Consider the following 20,969-nt stretch of genomic DNA (forward strand, 5'->3'; position numbering starts at 1 on the left):
CCAAATACTCTTGGCACCAGCCCTGATACCAGGCTTTTTTGAATTCCATTACCATTTTGTCTCTACCGTCTTCTCTAGGAGGCCGTTCCATACATCCAACATCCTTTGTCTGAAGGCATATTTTCCGATGTTGTTCTCAAGTTTACCTCTTTGGAGCTTCTTGCTCTACAGCATTCTTTCCTTTGAAAAAATGTTTGGTTCTTGTGCATTGCTTACACCTTTGAAGTATCTGAATGTCTCTACCATTCCCCCATCTGTCCTCTCCTCTATGGTATCTGTATTTAGGTCCTTAAATCTCATCTCTTAGGGCTTTTGGTGCAGACCCTGAACCAAAGTCCTCTCTCACCTTGATACATTCAGCCTTTATTCAGAGGTTTGGGGATTTTTGCTAAGAGGTTTAGAATTATAGTAACATAGTTAATGACAGCATATAAACACCCAAATGGTCCATCCAGTTTGCCCAGCAAGTTTCTTACAATAGTAACTGCTGCTCTATGCAGATTACTCCTATGCAGAAATGTTACATCTAAAGTTAACACAGGTTACCCCATTATTTCATTTCCAATCTCTAGTAATTACAGTTGCTCTGTGTTTAAACCATGCCTCTTTGCTTATCTCATGTCCTTTTGAAATCCATTACCATTCTTGTCTTCACCAACTTTTCCTGGAGGGTATTCCATGCATCCACCACTATTTCTGTGAAGAAATACTTCCTGAGTCGCTTTGGAATTTCATATCATGACTCCTAGTTCTACAACTTCCTTTCCATTGTAAAAGGTTATAATTTTATACACCATTAATTCCTTTCAGGTATTTGAAAGTTTGTATCATATCTCTCCTCTCCTCCAGGAAGTATATATTTAGGTCCTCCAGTCTGCGTTCATAAGTTTTCCAGCACAGACCCCACACCATTTTGATTGCCTCTCTCTGGACTGTTTCATCCTGTTATTTTGAAGCTGTTTTGTTATGACTGTAGAATCCTGCTTGTCAGACTGTCCCATGTTTATTATGTTTGCGGATCATGAGGTAGCTCTGACATCCTGCTCTCCCCATCCCAGGATGCCTCACGGCTTTACTATTTTCATTTACGTCATTGTTTTTGAACTCTTAATTACAAGCTCACAAGTTTATGTGCTGCTGCATTCACAGATCCAAATAAAACAAAGGAGTACTCCACACCTATAATTTCAGACTGACCCTAAGGAATTAAATATCTGTTTGGAACTTAAGGATGTGTGACAAGAAGTCATACTGAATGAATGTGAAAATCTTCTTTTAGGAAATTTCCACAAAATCTCACAACAACTAACAGGACTTGTATCATTCATTTCTTTACTTTATATTTGTAACTTATACTCTGTAATAGTCTGCTGCATTGTTTTACCTTTTGGTAGCTCCTTTGTACATCTACCAATATTGTGGACTATTGAGCTTAAGTACTAGATAGATACATAAATTCTTGGCCATTTATCTCTTTTCAGTTTTGACAGCCTATTTTAATTTAAACAGCAATAAGAAAGCTGTCCCATTAAATTTCTCTCTCTCCTAAACTGGCCAAACTCACATTGTCGCCATAGCTGATATCACAGTTTAATTGAAATGTTTAAAAAAATCAATGAAGAAAAATAACTCTCTGATGTGGTCAGTTATGAAACAGACTGTTTTATTATTTGACAAGGACATTTGGACGCGTATTTTAATTATTCTGAAGATGAATACCTTGTTTGGAAAGCAGAGAAACATTTATCTAGGGAAAGGAGCAATGATTTCATTTTAGAATGGACAATAGTTTAGGATACAGTGTAGAGAAGTTATGAATGGCAAAGCTCATTATTTTAAAGTTGGGTTAGTACAATATCAAAGTCAGACTCTCTTAGGTGACATCGCTCCCGTTCTGGATTGGTTTTCATATATTCCAAACAACTATGATATCATCAGCCATGGAACAGTGCATAACTTTTCTAGGGAGACCTGGGGTTGATGCTATAGCTTGCAGTTATTTTTAGGATTAAAATATACCTTAAAACTGTAGGAGGGAGGGTTAAATAGTCAAATGTTATCTAGAAACAAAATAGAGAAAGAAAAGCAAGCCTACATCAAACTGTCCATGAAATGTGCCATAACCTTGCTTAGCTTTCAGAACAGCATTTTAACAACTAAAATCTATAAAGAAGCCATGCAACAGATGGACAGGTGGAGAAAGGAGCACTAATCTGGCGCCAGGGTTGCTTTTACCAGGCAGGCTTCAGACTTCGACTCTTTTCACCCAGATGTCCACTTTTTGCATATTTAATCGCTTGAGTCATGTAATATACTGGCATCTTCCACACTGTCAATCAGGCCAGGGCCTTGGTTTGCTCTGGAGTCTCCTAGAGTACCCGTTCCATGTGCTCTGATGAGCAGAGGGTGGGGAAAGCTTCCCTCTTTACTGACTTCCCATCTCCTGCTGCCAGTGATTACTATAATGTGCACTTTTTCCTATCAATATGCTCCATGTTTTCTGGGTTAATGCTAAAAGAAGAGAACTCATACTATTAATAATTATATGCTTTGCAAATTTCTAGTAGCAGGTGAGTAAATCTGCAAAAGTTGCAGCACTGAACATAAAACATCTGAAGGGCTCCTGTGCTAGGTGCTTTCTTTTGAATGCACTTTTGCAATGGAGTGGTCATAATCAAGACACTATCAGCTTCCATATGCTGCCATTAAGGTGGCACAAGAAATATTTCTTCTTCCCAGTAACTTCCTGGTGTATCCATCTCTTCTTACAATGATAATTTACAGTTTTATTGCCTCTGTTATTAATCTCCATTTCTTAAATCCTTGAGGATTGGTGTGATGTTAGTAACTATTAACATTGTTGCTATTATAAAGGACAGCACAACAACATATTAGCAGATCAGTAAATACACACCATTTGGCCAGGACTAGCGCATGGTATGAGGCACCCTAGGCAAACCTTCAGCCTTGTGACCATTCCCCCCAAATTAACTTTCAGGTCTATAGGCCTACGTTAATTAAACTCAACAATTATTATGATCTCTCCACCACCCCTCTCAGAAGAATCCTGTAAAAGCACATTACTGGATACAGGGAGGACAATTTTCAAAAGCCCTTTAGATGAGTAAATATTGAGAATTACCCACGCTAAAAGCATGCATAGTTCAAAGAAAAAGTTAGTCCTGGGGGAATTTTGTGCTACTGCAGAACAAAATTGCCAAATTCTGCGCAGAAAATGACAGGGGAGAGCCCAGCATGCCGCGAACAGAGCACGCGAAGATGAAGGCCCCCATGTGAAGCGGGATGCACTCCGCTCGCGTTGAACATGAAGGCCCCGGTGCGCTGATCGCGGAGAAGGTTAAATCCCTCGTGTGTCGCAGGACACACTCCGCTCACGGCGAAGATGAAAGCCCCGGTGAGAGTGAATGTGTGTGTGTGTGTGTGTGTGAGATAGAGAGGAGAAGGATGTGAGAGAGGGGAGGGGGTGTGAGCGAGGGGAAGGGGAGAGAGTGGAGGGGAGGGGGGGAAGGGAGGGTGAGAGAGCAGGGGGGTGAGCAGGAGGGTGTGAGAGAGAGCATGGGAGGTGAGAGAGCATGGGGGGGGATGCTTGAGTGTGGGTGCCAGAGAGAGGGAGCCTATATGAGAAGATTGTGAAGGAGTGTGTATGTGTGTGAGAGACTGGGAGCTCGTGTGTATGAAAAAGGGATTGGGTGTATGTGAGGGTGCTAACCTGTGTGAATGTGTGAGACAGAGCCTGTATGAAGGGGTGCATGAGAGGGAGACAGAGGTAGCCTGTGTGAGGATGTATGTGTGAGAGAGAAAGGGAGCTTGTGTGGGTGGGTATGCAAGAGAGAGGGGCCCTGTATGAGGGGATGTGTGTGTGCAAGAGAATGAAGGAGCCTGTATGAGGGTGTGTGTGTGTGTGTGTGTGTGTGTACTAGAGAGCGGGAGCATGTGTATGAGAAAGGGAGGGACAGAGGGAGCCTGTGTGAGGGGCAGTACTGAGAACGGGGTCAAACTCTGGGACTGGCGATAGAGTGGAAGGGGTTGAGCCTAGAGGTGGAGGGGAGAGATACTGGCAGGTAGAAGAGTTGGGGCTTGAGAGGGCAAAGTGGCCAGGGGAGTAGGGAGAGTGAGTGGAAAGGACAATCTTACAGTGAATTTCTAGGGAAATTCAGCTCAAAATATTTAAAATTCTGCATTTCTAAGTAATAACTTTTTTCTGTCATGTAAATTGTGTTATTTTGACCAATATAAAGTTTGCAGAATTTTAAGTTTTTGTGTGCAGAATTTTAAATTTTTTTACACAGAATCCCCCAGGAGTAAAAAGTATGCGTTTATGTCCAATAATGCGTTCTAATGGTAGAGCTGGCCCTGCCTGCCATACCAAAAGAGCACTAAATCCCAAAACTCAAAGAGCAATAACCATACTTAGGAAAAATATCAATGAAAACATTACACTGGACCCTAGAACAGAATTACTATTCTTCCCAGTGGAGAAACACACGACCTAGTGTTTAAAGCAACAGGCTAAGTTCTAATCCCACTGACATTCCTTGCAACTGTAGGCAAGTCACTTTATCTCGAGTTGTCTCAAGCACCTACTTAGATTGTAGGCTCTTTGGGGAGGGACGTAAAATACTTGAATTGTAAAAATTCTGTAAACCATCTTGAGCAGTATCAGGAAAGGCTGGCTGAAAATCCAAATTTATTAGCAGCAATACAACTTCTATTGGGAAACAGAACAAGCTTGAGCACACAGAAATTACACATTAGCAGAATACAGCATTGGTCACACACACAAGAACACAGAGAATCCCTCACCAACTATAGAATAAATGACCACAAATTCAAAATATGCAAAAGAAATCCTGAACTCTTGCCCACTCTAGTTTTACCCCTTCCACTTCTGTTCTCTGCACAACAGAAAGGAACAGAGAAACATGCGGGGAGGGACTAGATTAAGGATCACAATGGCTCTTCTTTGCTTTCCTCTGCTCTTTCCACTCACTCATTTCCTCCTGTTACCTGTACAACAGGAGGGGAGGGGCTGGATTAAGAAGCACAATGACATTTCTCTGTCCACTCTAGCCTCAATCCTCCTGTCCTATTCCCTGCACATTGCCTGAGAGGAGAGGGACTGCAGAAGGAAACAGTTCTCTGCTGCCCGAGATTCAGAGCACTGCCAATAGAGTTGTCAGGCAGAACCCTGTATGTTGTTGCATAGCTCGTCTCTGGAATTGCCTCCAATACTGCTGCACTCTTGGCAATTATCTAGTCTGCCTAATGGAAGAGCCAGCTCTACATTTGGCCCATCCAATCTGCCTAATACGTCTGAGCTTTGCTGTAATTCCACATTGGTTGATTCTGTCCCTTCTTGGAAGATTCATGCAGTTGTACTGCAACTCTGTGCATGTTGCCCTTTGAATTCTTCCTTTTATGGACCTCTGATGTTCTATTTGATTGAGCGTATAAATTCTAAAATTAGTCCAGCATTCAGGTCAAACCTCCCTCCCACACACCTAAATTTGTTTTACCTGCTACTTCCCTACCTGTACTCTGATCTGCATGCTTAAAGGACCTATGTATTAAACATGTGCCAAAGTTAGAGTATATTTCTTAATGCATGCATTAAAATATGAACTAATGATATGCAGAGAACACACATACTCATCAAATCATTATGGGGCAATATTCAGCCACTGAGTGGCTTGGCTAGTTAGCCAGATAAATTTATCTGGCTAACTAGTACTGTATTTTTAGCAGTGCGATTGCACTGCAGAATATACCCAGCTATCTTAAAGTTAGCTGGATATGTTTATCCAGCTAATTTTAGGACAGGTCAATGGCATGACCAGAGTTAGCCACATAAGTTAACTGGCTACCTCTGGATATCGGAGTTAGGCGGTTAACTTATTTGGCTAACTTTGCTCCTCCTTGAAATGCCTCCCACCTGCCCCTGGAACGTACCTGAATTATCTGGCTACAATTTAGCTGAATAACTCTCTGAATATGCTGGTTTTGCCATTTAGTCGGATAACTTTTCAGTTATCCGTCTAAATGGCTTTTGAATACTGATCTCTACCTTAACAGATTGCCCTCCATGGTAATCAAAAGAAAGGATCGAAAAGGAAGGGAGAACCCTGCCACCTCACTCCATATTCCCTGATAGCAAGTGCTGATCCCCCCCCATTCCCTAAATCCCAGTTATGACCTCTCCCACCATCCCCAGTCCAATACCCCTCGCTCTCTGAGCCTTCCACCCTCCAATGTCATATCATGATCTTTTATCCTTGAATTGCTGTTTAAACATACAAATCCTCCTTTCATTCTACTGAAGCCTGCTAAACATGGGAATATTTTTATTGCATCCCCTGGCTTTAAGTGAGTGCATGGTTCAGTTCCTTAAGCCTCTCTGAGTAGAGTATGTCATGCAGGCCTTGTAACATTTTGGTAGTCCTTCCCTAAAGAGAAAAGAATATTAGGAGAGTGTAGTTGCTTACCTGTAACAGGTGTTCTCCAAGGTCAGCAGGATATTAGTCCTCACAGATGGGTGGCATCATCAGATGGAGCCCGGCACAGAAAACATTTGTCAAAGGTTCTAGAAATTTTGACTGGCACACTGAGCATGCCCAGCATGCCACTATCAGCGCTTCCACGCGAGGTGTCCCTTCAGTCTCTTAACATAGAAAAATATAAGCGAAAAATAAAATAAGAAAACGAAGGGGAAAACCCAAATCCGCGGAGTGGCGGGCGGGTTTCCTGAGAACTAACATCCTGCTATCCTAGGAGAATATCTGTTATAGGTAAGTAACTGCTTCTCCTAAGACAAGCAGGATGGTAGTCCTCACAGATGAGTGAATACCAAGCTCCAGGCTGTTCTCAGCAACAACCAAGACCAACAGGCACCGAACAAAAACAACTGAGGTACTGTTGGATGGTAGGGAGACAGTCTAGTCTCAACCAGGGGGCCTTAGGTAGGAAGAGCTGGGTTTAAGTCTGGAAGAGATTGCGTTGGACAGATTGGCCGAAACTACTGTCTTGTCGACCATCCTTGTATAAGCAGTAATGGGTGGCGAACATCTGTAGGGAGCTCCATGTTGCAGCCCTGCAGATTTCAGTGATGGGAACTGCTTGTAAGTGGGCCACTGATGCTGTCATAGCCCTCACAGAGTGAGCTTTAACTCGGCATTCTAGTTGAAGACCCAATTGTACATAGCAGAATGAGATGCAATCTGCTAGCCAGTTGGATACAGTCTGTTTACCCACTGCAATCCACATTCTATTCTTATTGAAAGATATGAATAGTGGGGTGGACTGTCCATGGCTTGCTGAGCGTTCTAAGTAGAAGGCCAGAGCTCTCTTGCAATCCAATGTATGTAAAGCTTGTTCCCCTTGATGGGAATGGGGCCTTGGAAAAAAGGTAGGCAACACAATGGATTGATTGACGTGAAAATCAGTCACGACTTTAGGCAGGACCTTGAGATGTGTACGCAGGACCACACAATCATGAAAGAATTTCGTGTAGGGTGGGTACTTAACCAAGGCCTAAAGATCACTTACCTACGAGTTGAAGTAATTGCCACCAGGAATAGGACCTTCCTATTCCTGGTGGCAGGTCACAGGTGCATATAGGTTCAAAAGGAGGACAAATGAACTGTGCCAATACAATGTTGAGATCCCAGGAGACAACAGGGGGCTGCAGAGGGGGCTTTAGCTGAAGCAGGCTCCGTAAAAAGTGACCTACTATAGGCTGAACCGAGATGGGCGCGCCAACAACACTTTGATGGTAAGCACTAACCGCACTCAGATGAACCCTGACCAAGGTGGTTTTAAGCCCGGCCTCGGAAAGGTGCCACAAGTAACGCAAGAATCTTGGAAATGGGCAGGTGAATGGATCTAAGCCAAGCCCCTCACACCAAGCGGAGAACCTCCTCCACTTCAACCTGTAAGACTTTCTGTTGGAAGGCTTTCTGAAAACTCCCAGCACCTTGGAGACGTTTTCTGAGAGGTCCAGGGCCTGAAGGACTAGACGCTCAACATCCAGGCCGTCAAGGCCAATGCCCGGAGGCTCGGATGGTGCAGAATGCCCTGATTCTATATTATCAGATTGGGCGCAATCCCCAGGCTGATGGGATCTCTGATTGACAGATCCTGAAGGAAGGGGAACCAGACCTGCCTGGGCCAGCAGGGCGCCACGAGGATCATGGTCCCCTGGTCCTGCTGGTGCTTCAGGAGAGTTTTTAGGAGGAGTGGAAAGGAGGGTACACGTACATCGGAGAATGGACGGCCGTCCATTCTGAACAGGGAGCAAAAATTGCTCACCTTGCAGTTGTACGGGGAGGCGAAGAGATCCACATCTGGAGGTCCCCACAGATGGAAAATCTGGGCTACCACTTTTGGGTTCAGTGACCACTCATGCGGCTGAAAAGAGCAGCTTAGACGTGTCTTCCAGCCCAGTCAGCGTCCCGGGCAGGTACACTGCTTGCAGAGATATCCCCTGTAACAGAGCCCAGGACCAGATCTGCACAGCCTCCTGACAAAGGAGGAACAACCCCGTGCCTCCCTGCTTGTTGATGTAACACATCACGACCTGATTGTCCATTCGAATCAGGACCGCTTTGTGGTACAAGTGGTCTCCGAATGTCCAAAGAGCATAACGAATTGCCCGAAGCTCTAAGAAGTTTATTCGGCACAGAGCTTACTTAGCGGTCCAGTGACCCTGCGTATGGATGCTGTCCACATGGGCCCCCCCAGCCCTGGGGAGAGGCATTGGTAGTAAGTACTATTTGAGGCGGGGCAGCCTGGAAGGGGATTCTGCTTCTCCCACCAGGACAAAGAGACTTTCAAAGGTTGCATGATGCAGACACAGGCCTCGAGGTCCTAGGATGCCTGCTGCCACTGTGACTGCAACATCCATTGTGCCCTGTGCATGCAGAGGTGGGCTAATTGGGTAACATGAACAGAGGCTGCCATGTGGCCTCACAAGCAAAGCAGTAGACGGGCAGTGATGCACCGACTGTGGCACACCAAGGAGGCACCAGTGAGGATAGGGCAAGGGCTAGATCACGGGGCAAGAACGCTTTTCCTGAGCCATGTCCAGCCTGGCTCCTATGAAGTCTAGCTAGGGGGCAGACAGAGGTGGGACTTCAGGTAGTTGATAACAAAACCCAGAGATTGCAGTGCCCGCATCGTCAGGGCCAAAGGGCTCAGTGCTCCCACGTGGGAATCACTTTTGACAAGCCAGTTGTCTAGATCAGTGGTTCTCAACCGGTGAGTCGCGACACACCAGTGTGTCACTAAGAACACGCAGGTGTGTCGCCACACTTCCCAATCTCCCGCTGACCCAGCTGCTCCCCGGTCCTCCTCCGCCCGGGCTTAAAATGCTGTCAGCCCGGGTGGAACGCGGCAGGACAGCTGGAGTCAGCGGTATCGGCATGGTCTCTTCTTCACCCCCCGTGGCCCGGAAGAGGAAGTGGTGAGCATCGGGTGCGTGTGCGGGAAGAAGAGACCATGCTAGTGTAGTCAGAATTGGCCCGAAGAACAGAAGAGAAGCGCGGTCTGAAGAATGTGCAGCGCGGCTAGGAGGAAAAAGAAGAAGAGCGTCAACCCTCACGGCCAATGGGACTCCTCCTCCGCGAGGGCTGAAAATGAAGGAGGTTAGGGTTGGGAGGAGGCTGCTGCTACCGCTAGTTCTGGGGTGGGGGGGGGTGAGGGAGAGAGAGTGAATGAGCAAGCAAGCAAGCATGTGTGTTTGAGATCCTGTGTGTGTGATTGAGAGCCTGTATATGTGAAAGAGAGTATGTCTGTGATTGAGAGCCTGCCTGTGAAAGAGAGAGCATGAATGTAAGTTTACGACTGGGAACCTGTATGTGTAAGTTTGTGATTGAAAACCTGTTTGTGTGAAAAAGTATGTGTGTATGATTGAGATCCTTTGTGTGTGAGAGAAATCATGTGTATGCATGATTAAGAGCCTGTGTGTATAAGTAAGAGAGAGAGCATGTGTGTGTGTGTGTGTGTGTGTGATTGAGAGATGGTTTAGGTGAGGGAGCATGTGAGTACCCTGTTTCCCCGAAAATAAGACATCCCCCGAAAATAAGACCTAGTAGAGGTTTTGCTGAATTGCTAAATATAAGACCTCCCCCGAAAGTAAGACCTAGCAAAGTTTTTATTTGGGAGCAAGCCCGTCGCACAGAACACCAGAGCATGCAGCTGTGATTTTTTTACCCTGCAGGATTCACAGTTAGTTGTCATCACAAACCAGCATAACCAGACAACTATTCAGAATATAATAAATGTTCATTTTTTTGTTCAACAATATATGTGAATTCTTCTTCATGGAAAAATAAGACATCCCCTGAAAATAAGGCCTAGTGCATCTTTGGTAGCAAAAATTAATATAAGACACTGTCTTATTTTCAGGAAAACATGGTATGTGATTGAGAGCCTGTTTGTAAATGAGAGAGAGCATGTTTGTAAGCATGTGAATGAGAGTCTGTGTGTGAGAGAAAAAGACAGCATGTATGTGTGTGATTGAAAGCCTGAGTGTGTGTAAGCGTGAAAAGATAGACAGCATGTGTGTAAATGTGTAATTAAGAGCCTATATAAGTAAGAGAAAAAGCATGTGTATATGTGAGTGACTGAGAGCATGTCTGTATAGGTGTGTAATTGAGAGCCAGTGTGAGAGAGAGCACTGGTATGTGACTGAGAGAGAGGAGAAAGTTCAAGCAAACCACCCCTCCTTCTGCTAATTCAAAACAATTTCAGGACACCTGGATATCAAATGTTTCCAGATATGCAGAGCAAAAAAATTTTTGTATCCTTATTTTTCATTACTTGATCTTTGTGTCTGCTATTTTGAAATATTTTATTGGTATCTAGAAATTTTTTATATGAGTTTTTAATTATTGGATATTCCATTCATCAGCTGTTTCAAAATAATCTGTTCTTTTTGTTAGTATGGTTTTACTGCTACTGATTTTAAATTTCTTGATTTGTTTTATAAGGATGGGTGATATTTCTTTTTTCCTTTATTACACTGCATACAGAGACTCTGGCTTGTTGCAGTTTCCAATTCAGTTTTTTCTGCATGCTTCTTGTTATGCATTTTGGTCTCTTTATTCTTTGTTAGGTGAGGGTCAGCACATGTAATTAGGGTGAGGTTTTCTGCTGGCGTGTAGTTTCTGTGTAGGGCTGTATAGCAGCCTGACTTGATCTGTTTTCCTAATAGGAGATGTATTGGTGTCTTAAGGACTGGTGTAATATTTCAGTGTTGCCTTTTCTTAGGTAAGATGGTTATTGTTTAAGTGCTGGAAATTGGTGCTGTTTTGGTGTGGGATGTTTACTATTTATGCAATTTCTGTTCAGACAGAATATGTATCTTTTCCTCGTGTCATTTTAAACAATAAAAATAATTAACAGACCTTTACTTTTTATTTCCGCCGTAAATTGTAATGAGCAATGTGTCACACATGTGAGCGTGGCCTGTCAGGTATGTCACGATGGGAAAAAGGCTGAGAACCGCTGGTCTAGATAAGGAAAGACGTGCACTGCAATGCATCTGATATGCGCTGCCACCATTGCTAGGCAGTTGGTGAAGACGCGAGGGTCCGAGGCCAAACCAAATGGCAGCACCCTGTACTGGTAGTGAGCCTGAATTACCATAAAGTGAAGATACTTCCTGTGTCTGGGGAAGATGGCAATGCGGGTGTAGGCATCCTTGAGGTCAAGGGAGCAGAGATCCCCCTACTCTTCCTGAGTAGGGGGATCAGAGTGCCCAGAGAAACCATTTTGAACTTCTCTCTTCGGAGGAATTTGTTCAATGCCCTGAGATCGAGAATGGGGCGCAAACCTCCACTTCTCTTTGGTATCAGGAAATACCGTGAATAAAATCCCCGACTCTGCTGATGACGGGGAATGGGTTCTACCACTCCCGTCGTTAGGAGGATGGAGAGCTCTGTTAGAAGTATGTCCTGCTGGGAGAACGAATCCCACAATGGACATGGGAGAAAGTCCTCCAGGATTTCTCTGAAATTTAGTTGATACCCCTGACGAACTTTGGAGAGGATCCATTGGTCCGAGGTAATGATCGACCAGCGATGGGTGAAGCAAAGAAGTCTGCCTCCCACTAGAGGATCGAGTGCCAGGGATACGATGCGCAGGCTCGTGCTCCCTCGCCTCCAGTCAAAATCCCGTAGCCAGGGCCTGTTGGGAGGCTGGCTGGGTTCTAGGAGTTCGCTGTTGATGGGAGTGGCCCCTGGAACTAGCACAGGGCGTGCAATTCCGGGAGGCGGGGGGATAATACTTCCTTTGCCGACAGAAGGACTTCCTAGAACTTGGTTGGGAAGACATCCTGACAGAGGACGGCGGGCCCGAAGCATTGGCAGATAGCTGTTGACGGGTTTCATGGTGATCCTTCAATTGAGCTACCGCATTCTTGATCTTGTCCCCAAAAAGATTCTCTCCTGTACAGGGGAGGTCAGCCAACTTCTCCTGGACCTCTAGGTGCAGGTCGGAAGCATGGAGCCAGGGCATCCTACTGGCACCGGTGCCCATGGCGGCCACCCTGGCTGCTGCATCAAAGACATCATAGGTGGATCTCACCTCGTGTTTACCGGCTTCAAGACCCTGCTGTGTGATAGCGGACAATGACTCCTGCTGCTGCTGTGGTAGGCGCTCTGCAAGTTCCTGGACCTGTTTTCCACAGATTCCGGTTGTACTGGGTCATTTTATTTATTTATTTATTTAATAATTTTTATATACCGAATTTTTCATGCGAACATATCAAACTGGTTTCAGTAGCTAACAAATATTCATTTAAAAATATTTGCATTTCCAAAAGAGAAAAGGAAGTAAATACATAGTTTTATAATATAAATAAAATAAAATATTAAACTAAATAAAATAGTAAACTAAATAATCATAATATTTAAACTGATAGTGAGGAAGTATATAAGAGTAGAGATAATAAATAAAAAAATATACATTACCTTGATATATATTCAGAAATCTGAAATCGTTAAGTTAGTAGCACCTGGAAGGCTTGTTTGAATAGCCATGTTTTAATGCCCTTTTTAAATAATTTAATGTCTGTTTCCAATCTTAATTCCTGTGGGATGGAATTCCATAGTTGGGGCCCAGCAATAGAAATAGTTCTTTCTCTAACATTATTTAGATGGGCAATTTTAGGGGAAGGAATTGTTAGCATCCCTGTACCTGTTGATCTGGTGGTTCTTGATGGGATATGGAAATGAAGTGATGAAGTTAACCATTCAATTTTATCATTGTAGAGCGTTTTATGAATTAGGGACAGGATTTTATGCTGAGCCCTATATTTTACAGGCAACCAGTGAAGGTCCTTTAATATTGGGGTAATATGTTCAGAGCTTTTAGTTCCTGTCAAAAGTCTAGCTGTTGAGTTCTGCAGAAGTTGCAATGGTCTTGTACATTAGCTGGTAGGCCTAAAAATAATGAATTGCAGTAGCCCAATTTTGACAGAACAAGTGCCTGTAAAACTGTCCTAAAATCTTTTGGGAATAGAAGAGGTTTTAATCTCTTAAGGATATTTAATTTAAAACAATCATTAATGATTTTTTTAACACATGTTTTCATAGTGAATTCACAGTCTAAGAAGATCCCTAGATCTCGTATTTCCAGGGAGATGGGGTAATTTTTAGCGGCTTCTTGAATTTCAATTTCCTTTGCCTTGCTTAATTTAGGAGAGATGTATAGAATTTCAGTTTTATTTGTATTTAGGGAAAGATTCATTTGGGATAATACTTGTTCAATGGCAGATTGATATATATCCCAGAGCTTAACAGTTAGGTCAATAGATTTTTCGATAAGAATTAAAATCTGAACGTCATCAGCATCGACAAGTGTGTTAAACCGAAGCCGGATAGAATACTGCACAATGGAAGCATGTAAATATTAAAAAGAGTTGCAGACAGGGAGGATCCCTGAGGTACTCCATATTGAAGATCAATTGGTTGGGATTCATTATCGAGAAATTTTACTTTGAAGGTTCTGTTTTTTAAGTAGGAGTCAAACCATTTCAGTGCGGAGTCTTTGATGCCTATTTCATTTAGTCTATCTAGGAGGATTTTATGGTCAACTGTATCAAATGCCGCAGAAATATCTAGCATGACCAGGAAGAAGGTTTGGCTGTTATCGGCTCCTCTGAGGATAATATCTTGTAATGTAGTTAATAGGGTCTCAGTATTGAAATATTTTCTAAATCCATGTTGTGCCGGATATAGGGTCATGTACAACTGATAGGAGGCTATATGGGCGATGAGCATGGTGCCCTGAAATACCTTCCTACCAAAGGCATCGAGCTCCCTATGTTCTCGCCCCAGAGGGGCCGAGGCATGGGTGCGGGAGCATTTGGCCTTTTTGAGAACGAACTTCACTACCACAGACTGGTAAGGGAGATGGCATCTCTCAAAACCCAGGGTCTTCTGCACCAAGTAGGTGGCGTCCGCCTTCCTATTTACTGGAGAGATGGATATTGGATGTTCCCACATCCGAAGGAGAAGGTCCTTAAAAATGTCGTGGATAAGAACAGCCACTATCTCCTTTGGGGCATTGACAAATTGGAGGTCCTCCAACATTTTATGTCGTGCATCCTCCTCCGTGAGGAGCTGGAAGGGGATGGCCTCAACCATGGCCCGCTCAAAACCTGCGAAGGAGAGTTCCTCCGAGGGTGACCGATGCCTTTCCTCCGGAGGCGAAGGTTCCAAGAGGGGGTCGTCAGAGACCTCAGAGGAAGACTTGGAAGAGTCATCTCCCCATAATCATATGGATCCTCCTCCTCGCCAAGATCCCCAAGGGGCCTGCGCAGATGAGGTCTGTGCAAATCCCTGGACCTGAGCACCGAGGGTCTCGAAGGCACCGAGGAAACTGATGGCCCTGGTGGCAGTGGGGGCACCAGAGGTCTTTAGAAGCTGGATGGCCGGGCAAAGGCTCAGAGAATTGAGGTACTGGCAGCCGGGGCATGTCTTCCTCCCTGGAATACCCAATGATGGGGATCACTCCTGAGGGGGGCATCTGTGACTGTTGGGGAACCGAAGGATCCTCAGGCACCAGTTGCATCATGAAGGCACGTCCAAATTCTCGAGCAGGAGCACCAAGATAGATGGCACAGGCTCCAGCACCGGTATGGGGGTTGCAGCAGGGGCAGTTCAATGCTCCATAGGGTTCGAAGCAACGCACTCTGCAACCTGTGGTCCAACTTCTCCTGGAAGTCCTGTGAAGACAGGACTGATGGAGGGGGAACGAGGCATCACCCGAGCCTCCTCGGAGGCACGGTGCCCAGCACCGGTATCAGTGGAGAACTCCTGGGACTCCCGGGTCTGTCAGAAGATGGGGCCTTGGCACCACAGGGTTGCTTCAGTGGTGGCACGGCAGCCACCAGTGCCGCACCAGAACTGGCGCCATGCATCGACAGTGATCGGGGTCTGTGTTTCCAGGATCTCCCAAGATGCTTGGCCCAGTCTTTCCCCGGCGCCGAGGAAGCTGAGGATCTCGATGTCCTTGAAAGTGGCGATACCATAGAGAAGCAGACACCATCTCCTCAGTCCTGGTCGATGCCGCCGGGGGTGAAGAGAGGGAAAGCGTATCGAGTGGTTCCCCTCGACCCCTGGGTGTCAATGACTCTGAATCGGGCGTGGAAGGAGCAGACATTTTGGAACCAAAAAGTTTCTACATTTTATCGAGCCATGCACGACAGCCCTTGGGGGTCACTTGGTCACACAGCTGACACCCTCGAACGCATGCAATGCCCCCAGGCAGAGGATACAAACCTCATTTGGATCCATGATGGACATGGTCCGCGGGCACTGGGGGCACCGGCGAAAACCGGATGCCGCCATGAAAACAGAAAACAACTGGCAAGCAGTCGATGACTGGGGGCCACCGAGAAGCAACATGCCGGGAATTGACCGCAGAGAAAAGTTAACCTACTGCACAAGGAAGGAACACCGTCCGAAGAAGGGGGGACCCAACATTTGGATGGGAGAAAATTGTCACGAAACAAGAAAAAAAGACTCTTGTGAAGCTGAGCTCCAAAATCACGAGGCATCTACACCGCGGAAAAAAAGAGACTGAAGGGGGACCTCGCATGAATGCGTGGATAGAGGCATGCTGGGCATGCTCAGTGTGCCAGTCAAAGCTTCTAGAAACTTTGATAAAAGTTTTTCGTGCCGGGCTCCATCTGATGATGTCACCCATCTGTGAGGACTACCATCCTACCTGTTGTCCTAGGAGAAAAAGTATTTACCCATGAATTCCAAAAAAATCTGGAGAGAGAAAAGCAAGACGTGGAGACATAAAGGAAAGACAGGGCCAAAATCCAAAACAAAACAGAAGCCAGGATGATTTTGAAATGCCAGAAACAGAAGAAGAAATATTGATTTCTGTCATCTTTTAGAAAAACAGAGACACCTAAAGCAGTACACATTCTACCACTTGCTAAGGTCCACCACAAACTTTAAGTAGCTGTCTGCTAACTAAAATACCTGCCTACAATGTTTGCAAATGTAAGCACTGTGCAGAAGAGATAAATGAAGGTACATTACTTACTGCCGACAAGCAGATTCTGACAATACTGCACCATATCTGTCGCGAGAATCAAAGGGTGGCTTGCACTAAAGGGCGGCTGTAGCTCGTTCCACTGAGGGGTTCTGGTGAAATATCACAAGCACAGGAAGAGTGTGAATCAACACAGGGCAAAAGAGACTGTAGCTGTAAAGCTGCTCGAAGAGCAATCAAAATGAGACAAGGAAACATGTTAAAATACAATCAAATATATTCAGCATAAGATAAAAGTAGAGAACAGAGTCCAGAAGCCACTTTGCATAAGAACATTACATGTGCCAGGCTAGGTCAGACCAAGGTAAATCCTTGTCTCTGACAGTGGCCAGTTTGGCACATCCCAAAGAGTAGATACATTCTTTGCTGCACACTCCCAGGAAGCTCATGTACACAGATAAAACTTATGGACAATTCAATGGCACAGACTGTAGCAATTTTCAAAAGCCCACTTACACAGGTAAACTGCATTTACACATGTAAAGCCCAATTTTAAGCCTGTAAATGCTTTTGAAAATTACCTCCACAGGGTGCACTCAAGCATGTCATGTAATTATAGGCCTGACTGGTTAAGCTGGTTTCCCATGCACACAGACTGGGAGAAGCGCCTTAGTTATTTCTGTGGTATAGGTAATGTAGAAATTAGAAAACATACCAAGGAGTCCAATCCAAGAGGTTATACTTTCTCTATTGCTGGAGCATTACTTTGGAACCCTCTCCCCCCTCAATCTTTAACAAATGAGGTATCTTTTTCTACCTTCAAGAAGAGCCTAAAGATTCATTTCTTTATACAGGTTTATGAATAGCATCCAGAGCTTGGTGGCATTTCAGCCTAATGTTTGTTCAAGTACCATTTATTCTGTCTTCTATCTTATTGCTTTATTCTGTGCTCCATGTTTTCTTTTTGTTATGATTGTTTTACTCTGTACACAGCATAGATCTTTGGATATTCAATTTATAAAATTGTAAATAAAATGTACCAAGACATATTTTGACCAGCAGACATTTGTCAGGGCTAATCTGTAATGAATTGAAAGCTCTAGGATCTCATGTGCTGCCATCAATTGACACCTTTATTTATGACGACAATGATACGAACAAATTATGTCCACTGATTGGTGGCATCTTTTTGGTTCTCATTTCTTTTCTATTTGAATGTAAAACAGCAACATAATCATTAACCTTTAAATTATTTCTAAATTATGTTTTCCTTCCCTCTTTCTCAAACTAGATATCTCTGTAAAATGAGTATCATATATGCTGATAATCTGAAGTTATAAGACACTTTTAGGAAGGATGGAAATGTGACCTTGGATCCCACTGCTGCCCCTTGTGACCTTGGACAATTCACTTCACCTTCCATTGCCTCAGGCACAAACAGAGAGTAAGTCCTCTGGGGACAGGGAAATATCTGAATGTAACTCACCTTGACTAACAATGAAAAGGCATGAGCTAAACAAACAGATAAAATAAATAAAAATAAAGAATCAAGACCTTCTAGACAATCTTAAAACAGAGCAGCATCAGTAACAATGTACAAGCATGGTTTATTGCACAGCAAGAATACCTTTACTGACTTAACAACAAATTATAGTGACGTATAGTTAGAACATAAGACTCACAATACCGGGTAAGACCAAAGGTCCATGAGGCCCAATATCCTGTTTCCAACAGTGGCCAAGCCAGGTCACAAGTACCTGGCAGGATCCCAAGGGATAGAGAGATTCCAAGCTGCTTATCCCAAGAATAAGCAATGGATTTCTGTAACTCCACCTTAATAATGGTTAATGGACTTTTCCTCCAGGAACTTGTCCAAGTCTTTTTTAAACGTAGCTACACTAATATCTTTCACCACATCCTCTGGCAATGAATTCCAGAGCTTAATTATGCATTTGAGTAAAAAAATATTTTCTCTTATTAGTTTAAATGTATTATCCAGTAACTTCATTGTGTCCCCCCTGGTCTTTGTACTCTTTGAAAGAGTAAACAACTGATTGATGTTTACTCATTCCACTCCACTCATTTTATAGACCTCTATCATATCCCCCCCCCCCCCCCCACCCAGCTGTCTCTTTTTCAAGCTGAAAGCTCTAACCTCTTTAGCCTTTCCTCATAGGGGAATCATTTCATCCCCTTTATCATTTTGACTGCCCTTCTCTGTACCTTTTCTAATTCCGCTATATTTCTTTTGCAATACATTGACCAGAATTGCACACAATACTCAAGTTGCAGTCGCACCATAGAGTTATACAGAGGCATTATAATATTACCTGTTTTATTCTCAAAATAAAATACTTCTGAGAGGTGCATTTTCAGTACATTGGGCCTGAATCACTGAGATTCTTTATAGACATGGAATGGGAGGAAAACCAGGGACTTTGGCATTTTCCATTATTGCAGACAGTACTGCATTTTTTTAGACTGTACCTAACATTTCCATTTTTATGTGAGTAGAGTTATTCTATCTTCTGTACAACACACAAATTAAAGTTATGTTTTATAGTCTACAGAATGCTTTTGCATTAAACTTTCCTTATTGACAGTATTATGTTCTTCATTATATTCCACCTGTTTGGGGGCACTTTTAATGGTCATAATTTGTAGCTAATGTACCAAGAGAAACTCTCCTCTCTGACAATAGGCTAGCAAAGTACATGTGCTGAAAACGCCTACGTGCTTTACACCTGCTGTTTGCATGGGTGGCTGATCAGGGATAAAATAGCACATACATATTGGGAAATGGATATGCACACAAGCTACTTATATCCCCCAAACTAAACACTCCCACCCCCTACGAGCACCTCTTTTTAACTCTGTTAAAAATGCACTTGCTGTGGAAGCCTGCTCACCTTTAGCCAGAGAAAGGCTGGCAATTTCCAGTCAAACCAATATACCTGATGAAATGGCTTTGAAACCTGTCATGTCCTGTGTGCTGAATTACTAATACCACCATGGCCTGCACACATAAGCAAACACAAGAGAGTCAGTCCAAGAGTTCACTGAGCCCAGTGCCCTGTCCCTGACAGTGGCCAGTCTGGGTTGCTTGGAAGTACACTGTATTTAGGGATCAAGTTTTCAAACAACTCAATCATGGGAATCCAGATTTCACTGTATTTACTTGTAGGGTTCTAGATTTACTGGGCTTTCATACCCATACCAAAAACATTAACAGCCCTCAACTAGGAGCTGTAATTCCCAGGACTCCATATTGTTGAAATTGTGCAAAACATTCACTGGTGTTTGCTTTTCTTTCCAGTCTTGCTTCTATCAATAATAATGGCACGGAAAACCTTGCTGTCTTTAGGCTTAGTGCTTTAGCTTTTGCAATCAAATACTGATTTAGTCAACTACAAGAACAGAGAGCCCTGAAAAATAATGCCCAGAGAATTCATTGCAAGGGGATTTTAAAATCATTAGAAACTACTGAGAATAATTTCAGACTGATTCCTGTTTGTTCCATTCCACCCAGCACACTCACTTCCAAGGGACTATTTGTTAAACTTTCTTCAGTAAAAAGCCATTAGAGGATCAGAAAGCACAGCAGGTTTTTGCTTTCCACTGGATCACCATATGAAGCAAGCTGTGGGCGATCAAAAGCTGGCTGGACTTGGCAAACCTAAGCACAGGTGAGAGTATCCACCATGGCACCTTCTTATAGGGAATTCTTAAAGAGCTGTTTTCATCTTACCTGTGTCTGAACAATACAAGCAGCACAGGGAAAGTATCTATCTGAGCATGTCCAATCTTATTTCGTTCAGGTGAAATTCTGATTTATAGTCTTCCTGCCCTGGGAACTTCTTCTATAACCTGTGTGTATTAAAAATGACCCTGCCCACCCTCCAAACAATCTTGCATACCTCGCCAAACTCCAGCTTGCTCGGGGAGATGTCACCATTTCCAGAGGGGTGTCATCGCTGATTTTCAGGGCAGTGCTGAGCGGCCGGGGTTCCAATACATGCTCCACTAATGTGCCGTAGCAACTAATGATGTACAGGGACTCCACGACAAACTGTTTGCATTGATCTGATGGGAGAAACAGAAAGTCAACTCCTACCACTGCTGTATAACCATTTCAGTTGTTGGAGGGACACAGAACATGTTCATTCTTCAAACATGCTTTCCTGTTTCACACACACTACTATTGTGAAAAAAGGATTTGTAAATATTCAAAAACATTTTAAATAGAATTTGATGTAGTTTTGGGGGAAGAGGGTTCACACATCTAGTTTGGACAAAAACTTCAACTAGTATTGCCCTAAAATGAAAGGGGTATGATTTCACTATTCCTGCTGCTGAATCTGCTTTTCTACCAGATACATCTGTAAAATAAGCAGGGCCAAGAAGTTAGAGCACTGGAGTGTGGTTCAGGAGAAGTACCG

The 20,969-nt window shown here is 43.8% G+C and overlaps 1 protein-coding gene across 7 annotated transcripts in view; it reads right to left on the reverse strand.

The window, feature by feature from the left end:
- The window catches only part of BCAS3 (BCAS3 microtubule associated cell migration factor), a 969,760-nt gene that overhangs the window by 473,636 nt on the left and 475,155 nt on the right, over positions 1–20,969 (reverse strand). For all 7 annotated transcript variants that reach the window (XM_029612008.1, XM_029612006.1, XM_029612007.1 and 4 more), the window contains 2 exons: positions 20,448–20,613; positions 16,582–16,682 (listed from right to left, as the gene is read on the reverse strand). In XM_029612008.1, coding sequence (XP_029467868.1) covers positions 16,582–16,682; positions 20,448–20,613 — 267 coding nt within the window. The remainder of the gene's footprint in view (positions 1–16,581; positions 16,683–20,447; positions 20,614–20,969) is intronic.

Source organism: Rhinatrema bivittatum, chromosome 8, assembly GCF_901001135.1.
Source record: "Rhinatrema bivittatum chromosome 8, aRhiBiv1.1, whole genome shotgun sequence".
Lineage (NCBI taxonomy): Eukaryota > Metazoa > Chordata > Amphibia > Gymnophiona > Rhinatrematidae > Rhinatrema > Rhinatrema bivittatum.